The 18,927-nt window shown below is 36.2% G+C and overlaps 2 protein-coding genes across 4 annotated transcripts; one reads left to right on the top strand and one right to left on the bottom strand.

Moving 5' to 3' along the window:
• Nucleotides 1-7,917: 7,917 nt before the first annotated feature.
• On the top strand, nt 7,918-15,513 carry LOC144424554 (uncharacterized). 3 transcript variants are annotated; one of them, XM_078113955.1, is made up of 7 exons: nt 7,918-8,020; nt 8,251-8,303; nt 9,044-9,102; nt 9,200-9,257; nt 9,331-9,394; nt 9,488-9,580; nt 9,671-15,513. In XM_078113955.1, the coding sequence occupies exons 1-5, from the start codon at nt 7,976-7,978 to the stop codon at nt 9,356-9,358; spliced, it is 243 nt and encodes an 80-aa protein (XP_077970081.1). In that variant the 5' UTR covers nt 7,918-7,975; the 3' UTR covers nt 9,359-9,394; nt 9,488-9,580; nt 9,671-15,513. The 3 variants fall into 3 exon arrangements, with proteins under 3 accessions (XP_077970081.1, XP_077970080.1, XP_077970079.1); XM_078113954.1 differs by having other exon boundaries at nt 9,331-9,398; XM_078113953.1 differs by lacking the exons at nt 9,044-9,102; nt 9,200-9,257; nt 9,331-9,394; nt 9,488-9,580; nt 9,671-15,513 and adding an exon at nt 8,342-8,895 and having other exon boundaries at nt 7,920-8,020; nt 8,251-8,274.
• A 388-nt stretch (nt 15,514-15,901) lies between these two features.
• LOC120331231 (triosephosphate isomerase-like) lies at nt 15,902-18,024 on the bottom strand. The gene is made up of 3 exons (XM_039398307.2): nt 17,767-18,024; nt 17,441-17,564; nt 15,902-16,507 (listed from the first exon to the last, which is right to left on the bottom strand). Exons 1-3 carry the CDS (start codon nt 17,968-17,970, stop codon nt 16,089-16,091), a joined length of 747 nt encoding a protein of 248 aa, XP_039254241.2. The 5' UTR covers nt 17,971-18,024; the 3' UTR covers nt 15,902-16,088.
• Nucleotides 18,025-18,927: the final 903 nt, after the last annotated feature.

Below are 18,927 nucleotides of genomic sequence, written 5' to 3'. Positions count from 1 at the left end.
TGACGTTGTTGGTATTTCCTACTTACTTCTCTCTTAGACTACTGTATCGATTGTTTTGAAATTTTCAGTGCTTCAAGTTTGCATTTTTCTTTAGAAGGCTTTCACTTTTGTCTCCGAATAATTTAATATTTGGTTGTCAAAATTATTATGTTTAAAGAAAATCACGCTTGTTTTTACTTTTATTGCTATCGTACCTCATTTAAAATTCAACTTTAGGTGAGGTGGTCTAAGACCTTCAGCGGAAGGTGACAGTTAATTGCCAGGACTCGAAATAAGCAGATTTTCGTCTTGAAAAGCCAACGTTTTTCTGGTTCCCATGCGCAAAAATCCAAAACACAAGGATTGTAGTAAACTGCTTGTCTGCGGAATTCTGGTTTGGGTCAGAGAAAACGTTACAGAAATACATTTGTGCTGGTGTGCAGCAGCACTCTTGAATTGTATAGTATGGTATTTTTATTCCTGCTTAAGTGCATATGAATCCACTAGCGCAAAGGCATTGAAAAAGAATAAGTAGTTAGCCTCGCGTAACCTCTACTTATAATTTCATAAAATAAATTAAATTTTGAATCACTAATAGATAACTTCAATTTTTTTCATCCGGGTCCGCAAAATTTGAAAATAGTCGGAAAAATTATCTCATCAAAATTTTCAATTATGAAAAATTTGCCAATAATTGAACCTCAGACGTTCAAAAACTTCAATGGTGTCACTACAATTTTTTTGTTGAAATAAGTTGTTTCATTAGTCAGTATCCAATGGTGTTTTCAAATTTTTACCTCCGAGACCGGAAAGATTCAAAATAAATCGATTTTTCGAGTGAAAAGTTCAGTTTTAGCGAAATTGACCACTTTCGAACCTCAAAAAGTGTAAAAACTTGTCGAATGTCACTACAATTTTTTTGTTGAAATAAATTCTTTTATTAGTCCTCTATCCAATGGTGTTTTCAAATTTTTGCCCCCAAGACCGGAAACATTCGAAATAATTAGATTTTTCACGAAAAAGTTTAATTTTTGTGTATTTGAACATTTTCGAACCTCAAAAAGTTCAAAAACTCATCGGATGTCACCACAATTTTTTTGTTGGAATATGTTGTTGGAATATGTTCCTATGTTAGTCTTCTATCCAATGGTATATTCAAATCTTTGCCCCCGAGACCGGAAAGATTCGAAATAATTCGATTTTCTATTGAAAAGTTCAATTTTTGTGTATTTGAACAGTTTCGAACCTCAAAAAGTTCGAAAACTCGTCGGGTGTCACCACAATTTTTTTGTTGGAATATGTTCCTATGTTAGTCTTCTATCCAATGGTATATTCAAATCTTTGCCCCCGAGACCGGAAAGATTCGAAATAATTCGATATTTTGTGAAAAAGTAAAATTTTTTCATACTTGTACATTTTCGAACCTCAAAAAGTTCGAAAACTCGTCGGGTGTCACCACAATTTTTTTGTTGGAATATGTTCTTATGTTAGTCTTCTATCCAATGGTATATTCAAATATTTGCCCCCAAGACCGGAAAGATTCGAAATAATTCGATATTTTGTGAAAAAGTAAAATTTTTTCATACTTGTACATTTTCGAACCTCAAAAAGTTCGAAAACTCGTCGGGTGTCACCACAATTTTTTTGTTGGAATATGTTCCTATGTTAGTCTTCTATCCAATGGTATATTCAAATCTTTGCCCCCGAGACCGAAAAGATTCGAAATAATTCGATTTTTTATGAAAAAGTTCAATTTTTGTGTATTTGAACAGTTTCGAACCTCATAAAGTTCGAAAACTCGTCGGGTGTCACCACAATTTTTTTGTTGGAATATGTTCCTATGTTAGTCTTCAATCCAATGGTATATTCAAATCTTTGCCCCCAAGAACGGAAAGATTCGAAATAATTCGATTTTTTATGAAAAAGTTCAATTTTTGTGTATTTGACCAGTTTCGAACCTCAAAAAGTTCGAAAACTCGTCGGGTGTCACCACAAATTTTTTGTTGGAATATGTTCCTATGTTAGTCTTCAATTCAATGGTATATTCAAATCTTTGCCCCCGAGACCGGAAAGATTCGAAATAATTCGATATTTTGTGAAAAAGTAAAATTTTTTCATACTTGTACATTTTCGAACCTCAAAAAGTTCGAAAACTTGTCGGATGTCACCACAATTTTTTTGTTGGAATATGTTCCTATGTTAGTCTTCTATCCAATGGTATATTCAAATCTTTGCCCCCGAGACCGGAAAGATTCGAAATAATTCGATTTTTTATGAAAAAGTTCAATTTTTGTGTATTTGAACGGTTTCGAACCTCATAAAGTTCAAAAACTCGTCGGGTGTCACCACAATTTTTTTGTTGGAATATGTTCCTATGTTAGTCTTCAATCCAATGGTATATTCAAATCTTTGCCCCCGAGACCGGAAAGATTCGAAATAATTCGATTTTTTATGAAAAAGTTCAATTTTTGTGTATTTGAACAGTTTCGAACCTCAAAAAGTTCGAAAACTCGTCGGGTGTCACCACAATTTTTTTATTGGAATATGTTCCTATGTTAGTCTTCAATCCAATGGTATATTCAACTCTTTGCCCCCGAGACAGGAAAGATTCGAAATAATTCGATTTTTTATGAAAAAGTTCAATTTTTGTGTATTTGAACAGTTTCGAACCTCAAAAAGTTCAAAAACTCGTCGGGTGTCACCACAATTTTTTTGTTGGAATATGTTTCTATTTTAGTCTTCTATCCAATGGTATATTCAAATCTTTGCCCCCGAGACCGGAAAGATTCGAAATAATTCGATTTTTTATGAAAAAGTTCAATTTTTGTGTATTTGAACAGTTTCGAACCTCAAAAAGTTCGAAAACTCGTTAGGTGTCACCCCAATTTTTTTGTTGAAATATGTTCCTATGTTAGTCTTCTATCCAATGGTATATTCAAATCTTTGCCCCCGAGACCGGAAAGATTCGAAATAATTCGATTTTTCACGAAAAAGTTCAATTTTTGTGTATTTGAACAGTTTCGAACCTCAAAAAGTTCGAAAACTCGTCGGGTGTCACCACAATTTTTTTGTTGGAATATGTTCCTATGTTAGTCTTCTATCCAATGGTATATTCAAATCTTTGCCCCCGAGACCGGAAAGATTCGAAATAATTCGATTTTTTATGAAAAAGTTCAATTTTTGTGTATTTGAACAGTTTCGAACCTCAAAAAGTTTGAAAACTCGTCGGGTGTCACCACAATTTTTTTGTTGGAATATGTTTCTATGTTAGTCTTCAATCCAATGGTATATTCAAATCTTTGCCCCCGAGACCGGAAAGATTCGAAATAATTCGATTTTTTATGAAAAAGTTCAATTTTTGTGTATTTGAACAGTTCCGAACCTCAAAAAGTTCGAAAACTCGTTCTATGTCACCACAATCTTTTTGTTGGAATATGTTCCTATGTTAGTGTTCTATCCAATGGTATATTCAAATCTTTGCCCCCGAGACCGGAAAGATTCGAAATAATTCGATTTTTTATGAAAAAGTTCAATTTTTGTGTATTTGAACAGTTTCGAACCTCAAAAAGTTCGAAAACTCCTGGGGTGTCACCACAATTTTTTTGTTGGAATATGTTCCTATGTTAGTCTTCTATCCAATGGTATATTCAAATCTTTGCCCCCGAGACCGGAAAAATTCGAAATAATTCGATATTTTGTGAAAAAGTAAAATTTTTTCATACTTGTACATTTTCGAACCTCAAAAAGTTCGAAAACTCGTCGGGTGTCACCACAATTTTTTTGTTGGAATATGTTCCTATGTTAGTCTTCTATCCAATGGTATATTCAAATCTTTGCCCCCGAGACCGAAAAGATTCGAAATAATTCGATTTTTTATGAAAAAGTTTAATTTTTGTGTATTTGAACAGTTTCGAACCTCAAAAAGTTCGAAAACTCGTCGGGTGTCACCACAATTTTTTTGTTGAAATATGTTCCTATGTTAGTCTTCAATCCAATGGTATATTCAAATCTTTGCCCCCGAGACCGGAAAGATTCGAAATAATTCGATTTTTTTATGAAAAAGTTCAATTTTTGTGTATTTGAACAGTTTCGAACCTCAAAAAGTTCGAAAACTCGTCGGGTGTCACCACAATTTTTTTGTTGGAATATGTTCCTATTTTAGTCTTCTATCCAATGGCATATTCAAATCTTTGCCCCCGAGACTGGAAAGATTCTAAATAATTCGATTTTTTATGAAAAAGTTTAATGTTTGTGTATTTGAACAGTTTCGAACCTCAAAAAGTTCGAAAACTCGTTAGGTGTCACCACAATTTTTTTGTTGGAATATGTTCCTATGTTAGTCTTCTATCCAATGGTATATTCAAATCTTTGCCCCCGAGACCGGAAAGATTCGAAATAATTCGATTTTTTATGAAAAAGTTCAATTTTTGTGTATTTGAACAGTTTCGAACCTCAAAAAGTTCGAAAACTCCTGGGGTGTCACCACAATTTTTTTGTTGGAATATGTTCCTATGTTAGTCTTCTATCCAATGGTATATTCAAATCTTTGCCCCCGAGACCGGAAAGATTCGAAATTATTCGATTTTTTATGAAAAAGTTCAATTTTTGTGTATTTGAACAGTTTCGAACCTCAAAAAGTTCGAAAACTCGTCGGGTGTCACCACAATTTTTTTGTTGGAATATGTTCCTATGTTAGTCTTCTATCCAATGGTTTATTAAAATCTTTGCCCCCGAGACCTAAAAGATTCGAAACAATTCGATTTTTTATGAAAAAGTTCAATTTTTGTGTATTTGAACAGTTTCGAACCTCAAAAAGTTCGAAAACTCGTCGGGTGTCACCACAATTTTTTTGTTGGAATATGTTCCTATTTTAGTCTTCTATCCAATGGTATATTCAAATCTTTGCCCCCGAGACCGGAAAGATTCGAAATAATTCGATATTTTGTGAAAAAGTAAAATTTTTTCATCCTTGTACATTTTCGAACCTCAAAAAGTTCGAAAACTCGTCGGATGTCACGACAATTTTTTTGTTGGAATATGTTCCTATGTTAGTCTTCTATTCAATGGTATATTCAAATCTTTGCCCCCGAGACCGGAAAGATTCGAAATAATTCGATTTTTTATGAAAAAGTTCAATTTTTGTGTATTTGAACAGTTTCGAACCTCAAAAAGTTCGAAAACTCGTCGGTTGTCACCACATTTTTTTTGTTGGAAGGTGTTCCTATGATAGTCATCTATCCAATGGTATATTCAAATCTTTGCCCCCAGGACCGGAAAGATTCGGAATAATTCGATTTTTCATGAAAAAGTTCAATTTTTGTGTATTTGAACATTTTCGAACCTCAAAAAGTTCGAAAACTCGTGGGATGTCACTTCAATTTTTTCGTTGGATTAAGTTCTATTAGTAGTCTTCTATCCAGTGGTGTTTTCAAATTTTTTTCCCTGTGACGAAAAGATTCGAAATAGTCAAATATTTCGTATAAAATCACGGCCACACTTCGATATGACATTCGGTACAACTTTTTCAAGATTTGGCTGGAATTTTGCTGGCATTGCGGTGGCCGGATTTCAATACAAAAAAAAACGCTAGCCTACTTTGAAAAACTTAAGATGCCTCACTTGGAAGAATGAACCTAGGCTATATGTCACCACAGGATGCATGAGTGAATGAAACATCTCTATGGCCAAAGGTTATACTCTGACGTATATTAATATCTCATCAATACACCTGGAATATACACAAAAGAGGCCATGAAAAACAGGAAGAGTTTGGAAGCATACAAAATTGAACCGTTCCAGCATTCGGTGTACAAGGCTACAAGCTATTAAAAATTTGACAGTGGAATGTTTTTTGTAACTAGAGTATACTTGGGCTCGGGCAAGTAATCGTTTCGGTCTATTGATAAATATTTCACAGCAGTCTACGATGCCAATCTTGGGAAGTATTGTCGAAAAAGTGGTGGTAGTGTTTTAATATTTGCTTCACAGTCCAACAAATCAGAAACAAACATTTTGTTTTAGATTAAATCAATCCAGCGCCAGAATGCGTTGTCGAGATTTGATTTAGACAAATCGAATATGTCTGCTAACGTATCAAAATGTTCGTTTAAGCGTAGTTTCATGAGGGTCATGAGCATTTTACAATGGCACGAATCTGGCAAACAGGGGCAGAGGAAATTGAACATCACATCAAATGTTTCTACTGGTAAACCAGTATAGTAAATGAATTTATTTGGCTATTTGCTCAAGTTCTTGTAACTAAAAATGTTAAAATTTTCTAGTTTTTCCACTGCCTCATTTCTCTCCATTCTAAGCTGCAAAAGTTCTGCCTCAAAGTTTTCTAAATTAACTAATTTGTCTAAAGCTTCATCTTTCTCTTTTCTGATTCGTAAATTTTACTCCTCGAGTAAGTCCAATTGATATTCTTTGGCGGTTGCATTCGACTCACTATGAGATGGAACTGCAGTATCGACTGCTTCTGGATTTCTATTGAATAGTTCTATTTTATGACTTTTCGCTTTTGTATGCGAACTGTACTGTATATTTGCATTTTTTTTTGACATGACAACAACTCGGATACTTTCAGAAATTAAATATTTCAGTTTATTTCACCAATGAAGAAGTGCAGTGCATAAGTGTAAGTCAGGAAAAAAACACAATAAAGAGCATTACGAGAGTTTAATTACATATCAAAAATAGAGCAATTCCAGAAATAAAAAAACTATTGGCAAGCATATGGATACTTACCACTGATAAAATGTAGTCATTTGGGCCCGTTGGATTTCACGCCTTAGATAGATAGTTTATTTTGAAAACTACATAACAGACATAAATTAAAGATGGAGAATTCTGGAGAGCAAGCAAAACCAATATAATCTCATGCAAAGATATTGTGGGGAGTGGAATGTAATAAATTGGCAAAGATGGTCATACTCATGAAAGCTTTAAGAAGAACCAAACCATGAAAAACTACACTGATTGCTAGATGGGGCATTGCGGAAAAGGTGATAAGTGGTTTAATATACAAACAAACGCAAAATCATGACGGCAAATTCGATGTGCGGACACTCATAAAAACAATTATCAAGAAAAACACTAATCACATGTGAACAGGTCCGTAGCCTATAATTGATATATTGACGTGGCCCGCATTCTTAAAACAGTATACACACAGAGAGAACAAAACAAAAAGATGCCATTAAATGAATGTTTAAAAACGTTGCGCATTGATATGGTCATAGTAAGTTACCCTGCAAACTATTTACACATGTTATATAGTTGAATACTCATTTAGTACCAGTATTCGTTCCATCGCTGTTATTTCTGCAACACGCTGCACACCTTTGTCGCCGTTCACTTCCTATTCGGGAACCTGAAATATCCTTATTGATATTCACTTTGTTCCTGCATCCAAAAGCGATACAATATATAGGTATCTTGCACCGGTACGTCAAACAGTAGACAAAAATAATGTAACAAACCTGTAGTCCCAGATAGCGCGTATACCTGCAGTTTTCGTCGCCTGGTAACCGTTGGTCACGCATGAGTGCGTCAGAATTACAGAATACGAGCTGTAGGAAGGGGTGCTGTGTGGAAATATTTCTGACAGAGGCCTCAGATTTTCTTTGCCCCAACAAGCAAGCAAGTTCTGCAGTTTGATCGATCGGTACGTTATGTTTCTTGTTCTACGGTACGTTGTACTTGTAAAATTTACACTATTGCAAGAATACCTGATATACAGAAACCATCAAAAAACGCCGCCATAGCAATTGTTCAGATAAGCGCGGAGTCGTTGCTATGGGTTTACACCGTCGACCAATCATAGGTGAGTTTGGTTTACAGCGCACAAGTCATTGTTGGGAAACGTATACATTATGACGTCATAGAACGAATTTTGATGATAAATTAGTGCGTTTGTGGCTTTTACCAACATTTTCACGAGTTCATTGCGTTTTAACGAGCGGATACACGAAGGAAAATTGCAATTTTCATAATCATGGATCATTATTTGAAGCACGGCAATCGAGGAAACGGGGACAAGGTAGGTTTCAGATTCATAGTGCTTATTCTTTGCAGTTTACTGTCCATAATCACGATGCTCACATAGAAGACCGGAGGAAATGAACTTACTCCAAACATCCAGACCAAAAGCCTGAAATTAAATCAATATAGAAGGTCGCAGTCACTTCTCTGACAAACAGTTTGGGTTCACGCTAGATTGGCCCTCTGCGTACGAAATTCGATAAAGATAAATATTGTTTATTTTTTCAGCAATGGAAGCGTTTCACGACGTTCGTGAGTTTCCTCTTTGTCTTGCGTCTAAGGTAAAGTATATCCATCATCCTCAATGTTTAAAAATTAGATCAGGGAACAGGTGACCGATCCGAGTTCCAGATGTATGTTATGCAAGACGGGAAAAGCTGTAAAGTGTAAACGACCAGTGTTTAAGACACTACCCTGCGAGAAAAGAACCAACAACTCTATTAAACATTATGCGATAGGAAGTCAATCAAGCTTCGGTATCTGGCAGGGAAGACATTTATTGGACACGAATAGTGGCCATAACGATCGTTTCAATATTATGTTGTTGTTCTTTGACACGTTTTAAAAAGTCGCTTTTCTCTCCGAATACTGGACCAATTGCTTTGAAATTTTCAGTGGTTGAAGATAAAATTTTTCTCCAGAAGGCTATTACTTTTATTTATTTCAAAATTTTGCGTGAATTCTATGAAATTTGATATTTCGTCTAAAATTTTGCAGTATTATTTTTTATCCATGGGAACACGGATTTTAGTCAGTGTCATGACTGGCTGTACGTTTTGATTCTGCAAAATTCTTGCTACTGGAAGTTCAGAACTTTTTTGAGGGTACCGGTAGCGTCAAAGGTACCGGTAAGGACTGATTCGCTCTGGTCTAACGTGTCCATATATTTGTGCGTAGCTCTCTTGTAGTTTTTTGAGCAAGTATTAGCTTGCATTTGCGTTAAATTTCAAATTATATCATGGGAAATACACATAAAAAATGAATTTTTTAATTACTGTAATAAACATAGTGCTATTCGCAGAAATCTACCAAGCGGAAAAGTCGGCAGGCGGAGGAGATCGCGGAGAACTTATAGGAATGGTAAATTGTGGTATTTCCATATCAAACACGAAGCAATTTTTTGAATCCAAAATGCATGTCGTTGTTTGAATAATTGCATTTTATCATAAATTTTCAGCTTGTGTTCAACAACGGCATTGCCACAAAGCCAAGCAATCCCGAGGCAAAATCCACAGGTTAGATTTTTTTAAATACTTCGAAATACTCTTAATTTACTGATAAAAATATTAATGAGTATATTTGCACTAGATTCTTTAGTCACAGAAGTTATCAATGACGAGATACCAAACCTATACCGACCTATTCCTCGAAGGTAGGTAAGAAACTCATAATTACTCTATTCCTTCGTACGATCAAGATATGAAACGAAATCTTGTGATTGAGATTCACATTTATTCGTATTCAGAAGTTAGAGCAAGAAAAATAGTCAGTGGGATGCTGCTTCCAGGCACCAGTGAGTTCATTATCAACCTTGAAGTTCAAAACCTTGAACAGGCTGGTATGTCTATATTTGACAATTTCTTTATATTTTGAAAAGTTAAAACAACCTCAATATCACTGGGTAGATAACGATAATCTCATATTTTAGGTTTCATTACTTTACAGCACTTTAGCGGGCAAAGATAGAAGTAGTGAAGAGATCGATAGAAAACGGTGAATATGTAGGGTACTTGTAGAGAGATATTTATAGAGATGTCGTGAATGCACTTTTATTTCAAACAAAGGCCATTGAATAAGTAAAGTCATATTAGCCATGAATGTAATATAGCAGGAGAGTACGACTAAATGCACCCCTTAGATATGTCGGTATATATATGAAAGGATACATAAATAACATCATTTCAACTTTGTAATATTAATAATTTTGATCGGTTTTGACAGCACATTAATAAACATTATTTCATTTTTACTCAAGACAATGGAATTTTCTCTATGCTGTAAACTTAGCTAGCAATCAACTTCGTTGTATAATTTGATGTTATTTAGAAATTCTGGGAGTTCAGGCGAAAAAACTTGTTGATATTGGCAAGTTTGTCTTTGAATTGATTTCATTATATGAAATATCCCATCCAAAAGAAGAAAAGTTTCGTTTTAGGTTATCCAATTAATATTTCTTAAAAATTCCACCAGGTTTGAATTAATACGGGTCAACAACCAGCAAAGTTTAAAAAAATGTTTATGTTTTTATCTTCGTTTTGGTCATTCGTCTATCGCTTATCATAAAGTTAAAAATAACCTCACAATTGTCAAGAATCAAAAATTATCAATGTTTCAGCTAGGCTTGCACGTAATTGACAAAAATCAATTCCGTAATTACGTCAAAATCGATTACGTAATGACCCCGTAATTGCGATATTTTTTCACACATTTAAAAACCTATCATAACAACCATTTGAATCCACTTCTTTTCCGAATGGGACATCGAAGTTCGATTCTCACATTCCTGGCAGTACTACTCGCCGGCGAAATATGTTAAAGACAAATATCAAAGAGTATATTCAAATTAATTTTATTTTGATTTTTAACTTTTGTGTTAGCTTTGATTTTCCTTTATCACCTTCGCTAATTAACCGTCCCAATTTTATGCGATCAATTTTGTCATTACCGACACTGGTATACGGATATTTATGAAACGATAGTTGACTTTTTTTTAAATCGAGTTCTAAATCTACGACGAGCGTATTCTCTCGTTTGATTATACTTGCGCTTGCCTCGCGACGAAGACTTCTCATTGCACTGTTTTTTACATTATCCCACTTCACCACCTAGTTAGCATTTTATAATAATTATTGATGCCGACTTATTGACGATATTCCGATTACCATGCCTCATTTTACATTAAATCATTCCGCGTCCTAAATGTTATAACATTATTATCGATAAATTTGTATCAAATATTAATTATTTGCGCATAATTTAAATGCCGTACTTATATGACATGCCTTTACCGAAAATACAAAGTTATATCGCAAAACAATGCATTTTGTGACATTTATTTTGCACTAACGAAAAAATTAACTCGTTTTTCTAACTCAAATCGACGATGCTATCGCTCAAAATTGCCACAAGTTTGGTCGAGTGGCGGTGGTATTCGAGTCCGCGATAAATAAAAATAAGTTGCCGCATTTGGTAAAGACAGTTAATCACATTTGGCCGAAAATGCGAGGCATTGTGAAAAACATACTGAGCAAGGCCAAGTCCGGACAGAAATATAACGATAAAACCTGTAACAGAACATCAAGATTTCGTAATAGAAAATGAATCTCGCACAGAATAAACACACTGACTCATACTTGATCGTCACCGGTCCACAAAGGATTTTTACCGGTCGGCGGGAAATCCCGTCGTTTTGTTGTTTCTCTGCCGTCTCAATCGCTTTACCGATGCCGAAAAGACGAAGTTGCGTTGGTTCATTACGCGAAATTAATTATCACGGCGCCGAGTAATCTACCGCTTTTTGAAAATATGACGCAATAAGGGGAGGAAATATTTTTTTCACAGTCATCGTTGCTACCAGTTAGCGATAGCCGTCTGTAAATTCTTACTCGTAACTCGTTGTAAATTAATGCTAATAAATTCTATTCTGCTTTTCAATGCGCTGTGATTTGTTAGCGAAAGCCGTCGGTAAATTCTTACCCGTAACTCGTTGTAAATTAATGCTAATAAATTCTATTGTCTGTGATTTGTATTAATAAAAATTTATTGAGTCGGGAGAAGAAAGTCCCTTCTCTCCTTTTGTGCGCCCATAACGGCGGTAAAATTCGTTTCATGTCTGTTTCATGAAGAGAAAGAAAAATACGACTTCCGAAATTGCAATCAACAATCACACATTCTTATTCATCATCAGCGCCGAAAAGATACCATATCGTGAAGACAAAAAAGTCTGGCGGTGTTAACTGCGTGATAATGCAGAGAATAATATCGTTTTGACCGGGAAACCAAGATGCGCAATCGTAAAACGACCCTGCTGCTTTTTTGTAGATGAAATTGCACATTAAAATTTTCTTTCAAACGGGGGTGGCAACGCGTCATGCCTTACCCCACCTCCGTAACGAAAGAGAGAAAAACGGCTGAGATTGACGCAACTCTCCTCATTAAACTTTCATTTTTTACAATCGACGGAATTGACTGCTTTGAAGAGAGCTCGTTTCAATCGTGAAAGAGCTCGACAAATATTTACGACTTTACGTTATTCGTAACTTCCCTTCCGTAACTCGAAATAATTCCGTAAATTACGGGCAAGCCTAGTTTCAGCCATTACCAATGCTGTCAATATATGTGCCAAGACTGCCAAAAACTGCAACATTTCTGACGGTTGGTGGATACAGGATACATCAATAAGCAATTGAAATGTAGTTTTACAAACCGAATGTTCCATTTTTACAGGAATACAGATCAGCGTGACTTAAAATTCATTATCTCATGTTATAAATTTTTCCATTTATAAATAAAAAAGATATAATCCATCATTTTCTTCTGGCTTCATGTATAGCAGGGATTTCCAAACTTCTTAATACTTTTACACCTAAACAGTGGTGAGCTGTAGCCGGAAACGTTTATTCTTTATTGGATGTTTTCCCGGCGCACCCACGGATCAGGTGCGATTGTCACGATTTTTCCAGCTCATCACTGGACATAAGTATTGTCTGCAGATAACTTTAAATACGTAATGTTGTTGGTAGCCTGCCTTAGATTTGAGGAGAAGTGTCAGAATGGAAAAAATCCAGGCTAAAGTGAGTGGCTGTTAGAGAAGGACAGAATGGAAACAGGTCAGGGACAAATCACGTAATCGAGACCCTTGCAGGAGAAATGCAGTAGGGCGGCCCTTTCGACTTTGTTAGCATACTTTCATCGCACAAATTTCGGAAAATTGAAATACGGTACCTTTGTGAAATAGGTTGCAGAAGTCTAAATACTGAGTTATAAGAATGTGCCTAATAGGGTTGGCAGGCGGGTTCAGACAAGAGAAGTTAGGTGTGGTGGGTTTGCTTTCTTTTCCCCCGGGATAAATATGTAATTCCGGATTTAAACATGCAGCTAAAGAAGTTATAGCTGTTGCGATAAGTCCGGCGTGGGTGGGATTAGTTACGGTAAAATCAGGGTCGGTTTTTGGATAGACTTCGAGAAAATGGAAAAAGTGGGAAGAGTATCTAGTGGAGAACAGAGTTAGGCCCAAAGAGCGATTATTTTGTAGAAGCATTACAAGTAGACTGATAGCCCAGTCAGTAACAGAGATGTACCGATACCGCTTTTGTCGCCGATACCGATACCAGCTGAAAACGCTGATACCGATACTACAAAAAGGCCGATATTACCGATACTATGTAATTATTACTTAATTAGGTGTGCTGTGTAGGGCAGACGGGTTAAAACAATGATCTTTGAGCGTTGTTCATAGTACACATTATTTCAGATCGAAAAAAAAGATATATCACATAATATGAAATTAATGTTTGGTGTCCAATTTGAATTTAATGTTAATATCGCGACCTCCGAATATCGTTATTCGTGTTCAGAAGAATATCGAATATCACCCACACATTCTAGCGCCGCCGTCCTACGTTCAAATTAAAAGCATTTTACAAATATTTTATTTCGTGGCTAATCGTAATCGTCGACGCAATAAGTCAAAGCCAAAATGAAAGAATATCAATCAGCACAGACGAAAAGAAGGCCTACCTATAACCGTCGAGGATGTTTTTTTACTTCACTATTTTATAATATTTTACAATTGCTATCATATATTTTGAATTTAGTTTATCGATGTCGACGGACTAAATGACACTCGTACTTGACGACAAACAGTCAGAGTTTATACCCGTGCCAAAAGTCCATGTGCCGTTAATAAGGACCCAAATTCCACTGTATGATTTAAAACTGGGCTCCTAGTTGCTTTTTGTTATGTGCTGTGTTCATAATTACTATGTAATATTAAAAATGTCGATATAAAAATTTGACAGCGAAAATAGCCAAATTAGTTGAGCTAGTTTGGCTGATAAATAGCTAAAAACACGTGAATCATATTCTCTCGTGGGGGCTGGGACATGTATGGCTCATAGATCACGATCTCTCCAGACAAAAAATAAATGGAAAAGTAGTATTCCAACTTATCTTTTAAAACATTCTGAACCATATCAAAGAGGTAAACATATCGGCCTTAATCTAACCGATACTGAAAAAATGGCCGATATTGCCGAGATATCTAGTCTAGTCAGTAATGGTGATAAAAGCAAGCAATCTTAAAATTTTGTTAGTCTTGAAACGCTTACGTTCCATCAGTATGTTAGTCGCTGCGTTCCATGCAGAAGTTAGAAAACTTGCAGTTTGATAAGTTAGTGAATGTGCCGACCAGCCAATCATAAGAAATGTATTCGTTGCTGATAAACATCAAAGGGGTTAAGTTAGGGTTATAATATCTGAAAAGACAAAATGCCTGACAAAAATTTTGGTGAAACACGTTGACCAATTTTGCAACCAGAATACTTATAATATTATATAAATTCCCGATGTATCCCAAGGCACAAGCTGCCGTCGCTTCCTCGTGAGAATAGAAGATTACAAAACAAAACGGAAGGAGCAAAATTGTGGCATTTTACTGGATCAATTGCACAATATTCAATACCATTTTCTACTAAACTTTTTAGGGCGGCATCGATCGAATACGGTGCAAGTGCAGATGAAATGATCGCTTCCGTTTTTTTGGGGGGAGGGGGCACACAATACTTTCTCAAGTCAGAATCAGACAACGTTTATTTAGCGAAGAGGACGTACAATCCATAGATAAAAGCTGCCGTGATGCTTGTGTAACGCTAAGCGCCCACGGCAGCAGTAACTTAATCATTTGTTTTAGTTCCTGTTGTGACAAAATTTGTCACTTTTTTAAATGAGTAAGTTCTTGTCACTACTTTAAAATGTTATCAGAACTTAGATGTGACTTTGAATCCGCAAATCCGTTGTAGCCTAGTAGGCTGAGATGTATGTTCCTTGTCTACAAACTAAGCATTCTGCTTCCCATTCATTTCTGCCTTTCCGGAAGCATGGGTGTTCTTCCTTCATGTCATATATATATTACATTTTCACTTAGCCATTTTCAACAGTACAAAATTGCAGCTCAATCTTCAGCACTAAACCCTAGCACGGAGTAAAGTACAGGTTGTGCAACCAAAATACCGATTACAAAATCTGAATGTGATGCAATTCATGTTGAACAACAAAGCCTGCATGTTACATATCTGGGAAAAAATCGAATTCTCGGACGCGCAATATCTGAAAACTCGAGGATGTTTAGTAGCCTAGTAGGAACACTGTATTCGAAAATTCCCGACATTTAGACACTTTTTAACATTTTTCGCTGACGCAAATTTGACCAATAAAATCCCGGATCCCTGACATTTGGGCACTTTTTAACATTTCTCCCAGACGCAAATTTGACCAATAAAATCCGGGACATGCTCTGGGAAAACCTGACGTATGGCGACGTATAGATTAAGTGAAATTCTACCCTATAATGCTTTCGTCTCAGAAGCTTTTGTCACGTCAGTGGTTACAACTTGAAAAAGAAACTAGCGAAGGTTACAGCCATCCCAGACTCAATTTTCCAACACTATAGTTTGAAACTATCCTTGCTTACAAACGGCAGTTGGGAGACGTTTAGTAAGTGTTCTCCTATTGGTAAATGAATACCAACATACGGTACATGATGGAAATTCAGAAAACTTTGAACGTGGTTTAAACTGGCTGGCTTAAGTATACAATTACTAAATTTCATGCATGATACCGGATTCTTGCTAAGCTTATGACTATAATCATGTAAGATTCATTTCGATGGATCATTCCTATCCTGATCCTTTTCCAAATGATATTTGAAATATATAGCACACACAGTAAGAAAATTTAGCTATGAACTGATTAACGAAAAAAGTACAGAATTCTGCACCTAGAATAATTAGAATTTATATTAAATGTTGAACTTGAAACATCTATTATGATTAATATTTTCTTCTCCTTTAACATCTAGCTTTAATGATGTCAGAAAACTCTGGTTTCAAAGAGGCACCGCCAACCAAGAAACCATCAACATCAGGCTGCTTTGCGAGTTCTTTGCAATTAGCCGCAGACACAGACCCTCCATAGATGATTCTAGTAGACTTGCTTACAGCATCTGAAACATTTTGAGCCAACCACTGGCGGAGTTTCTGATGAACTTCTTGGGCCTGTTGTGGAGTTGCAACCTTACCAGTACCAATCGCCCATACTGGTTCATATGCAATGACCACTCTGCTCCAATCATTAACATTATTCTTGATCGTTTCCATTTGCCCAAAGACAACCTGCTCAGTGGTACCTGCTTCACGTTCTTCAAGTTTCTCTCCAATGCATGGAATCAACTGCATTCCTTTCTCAAGTGCATATTGAACCTTCTTGCCTGAAAATCAAAATAAACACTAGATAAAAATGGGTCTTACTACTTACTGAATACAGCGCGAAACACCGCAAAGAGCGCAAAACAGCGCGAAACAGCGCAAAAGAGCGCGAAACAGCGCAAAATAGCGCGTAACAGCGCAAAACAGAGAAAAACAGCGCGAAACAGAAGGAAACCAGCGCAAAACGGAGGGAAACAGCGCAAAACAGGAGACGCAGTCATTACCACCTCCTGCCACGAAAGAACCACGGCGCCTCTCGCCATGGTTTCATGGCGCTATTTCCGGTATATTTACAAGGTTATGTACCGGATTATAGGTCATCATGCGAAATTTTATCTACCTTTTTGGTGCTTCAGAAGTATGTGCAGCAATATGTCGCACAACCTGAATGCGCTACACACACACACACACACACATACTATTTTCAGGTTGTGCGCCATCTTGGTGCACATACTTCTGGAGGTCCCTTTTTACCTAACCCTAACCCTAAAGCCAACCATATCCACATGGAAATTGTTCTAAATTATGGTACCCAAAATGTGTCACCAGCGGGGGCAGACCTGCCATTACAGCATTACTGGCTACATACGTTGGTTTGTGTTTTTAATTTGCTGCCGTGGTAATCGAACTCAAATCAAGGTGCCCCGAACTCATTGCAAAATTTTTTTCTGCTTCACACTGTTTCCCTCTGTTTTGCGCTCTTTCGCGCTGTTTTGCGCTGTTTCCCCACTATTTTGCGCTGTTTCCCTCTGTTTCGCGCTCTTTTGCGGTGTTTCGCGCTCTTTGCGGTGTTTCGCGCTGTATTCAGTAAGTAGTAAGACCGGATAAAAATAGCACTATTTATCAAAACACACAAATACAACTTTATACTGCGAAAACATGTGTTGCCAAATATTAGATAAGATTAAATGTAATGTATGCACAATAAGACTCACCAATCAATTCATCAGTTTCGCCAAAAACATGTCGTCTCTCAGAATGGCCTAGAATCACCCAGGAAATACCTAAATCCAGCAACATATCTGGACTGGTTTCACCAGTAAAAGCTCCTTTGGCAACCTAAGTCAAGAATAGGTCATTTGAAATAATATGCAGTGAACCCATACCTTATGGCATTTCATCATTCATCCAAAACTTCCTTTTTATTGTTCTATATTCCACCTGGAGAATGACTTGAAATTATGCTGACATTATAAATAGTTATAATAGAAAAGACAATTATACAAAAAACTATACAAATGGTAACAAAAAAACATCTCACATTATGGCAATTTTGAGCTGCTACATTAACATTATCCGACAATTTTTCCTTCACATACGAGAGATATACTGTTGGTGGAGCCACAACTACTTGAGTATTTCCACATTCTGTTTTATTCAAATTTTCCACAATGCTATCCAACATTTTTCGATCTCCATTCATTTTGAAGTTCCCTCCAACAAAAAATTTTCTTTCTGCAGCCATTTTCTATTAGTTCTATTTAGTAAACTCAAAGCTCTCTACAAAAAGATAGAAATATTAAAATTTGTAGAATGCTTTGTGATATGGTACCACGTCCACAACAAACAAATATTTTGGTAGTTCTATCTTTGAATAAATATGATACATATTTCAAAATAGCTACTACTGTATACTTATCTTTAATTACCGTAGTTACCATTGATCACTTTGATATTATACTAGGAAGCTGGCTTGATTATAGATACAGAAGACTTACTGCAGTACTGAAAAACTGTGCATGCTCTGATCTCACCTCGTGTTCATTAGGGTAAACTGAAGCATATCTTTAATTTAGTTTAACAAAGCACAAATTTGTATATTTATGGGAAACCACACACTGACACATAGTATACCGGTAGTTATTTTATGAGTTGTCTAAAGGTGTAAGTTAGTTGAAACGACTAACTGCAGAACTGGTAGCTCTTGAATACGTTTGTCAGTTCAGCATATATCCTGATATGTGATATCAGTCACGGCTGCAGATGCACAGCCACAGGTAATGGTATCGGTAATTCAGTATCGCTGTTCATCGGTTCTTCCATGGTCTGTTCAGAAAGTTCATCTTGCAGACTTGAATAGCTTACTTTGAAAACTCCATAATACCGGTACTGTAATACAGTAGTCTAATACACACAAATTAATGGAGCTATACGTCTAAATTAGTTTACCAAATAATACCAATAACCATTTGAAATGCTTGCACATACAAATATATATACTTTATTTTACCCTTGTGCTTATTCTCGTAACGAACATAGAACGTGACCTTCGACACCTATCCGAACATGCCATGTAAGGAGAACGTGACAGAACGCGCATATAACCGACGCCGCTCACATAATAAACTGAGCAAATGCTTTTGCTAAATCCGGCTCACGCCTCCCGAGAGCGGAATGCAGAGGTCAATTTTTTTTTTGTAGA

This window comes from Styela clava, chromosome 6, assembly GCF_964204865.1.
Source record: "Styela clava chromosome 6, kaStyClav1.hap1.2, whole genome shotgun sequence".
NCBI classification, from domain to species: domain Eukaryota; kingdom Metazoa; phylum Chordata; class Ascidiacea; order Stolidobranchia; family Styelidae; genus Styela; species Styela clava.
This window is presented reverse-complemented; position numbering and strand designations above follow the sequence as displayed.

Coding starts and splice junctions, on each gene's coding strand:
- LOC120331231 (XM_039398307.2), bottom strand. CDS start 17,970: ATGGCTGCAGAAAGAAAATTTTTTGTTGGAGGGAACTTCAAAATGAAT. Junction 17,565..17,766: donor CAGCTCAAAATTGCCATAAT/GTGAGATGTTTT, acceptor TTCTTGACTTAG/GTTGCCAAAGGAGCTTTTAC. Junction 16,508..17,440: donor CGAAACTGATGAATTGATTG/GTGAGTCTTATT, acceptor TTTGATTTTCAG/GCAAGAAGGTTCAATATGCA.
- LOC144424554 (XM_078113953.1), top strand. CDS start 7,976: ATGGATCATTATTTGAAGCACGGCAATCGAGGAAACGGGGACAAG. Junction 8,021..8,250: donor ATCGAGGAAACGGGGACAAG/GTAGGTTTCAGA, acceptor TTATTTTTTCAG/CAATGGAAGCGTTTCACGAC. Junction 8,275..8,341: donor GGAAGCGTTTCACGACGTTC/GTGAGTTTCCTC, acceptor TTTAAAAATTAG/ATCAGGGAACAGGTGACCGA.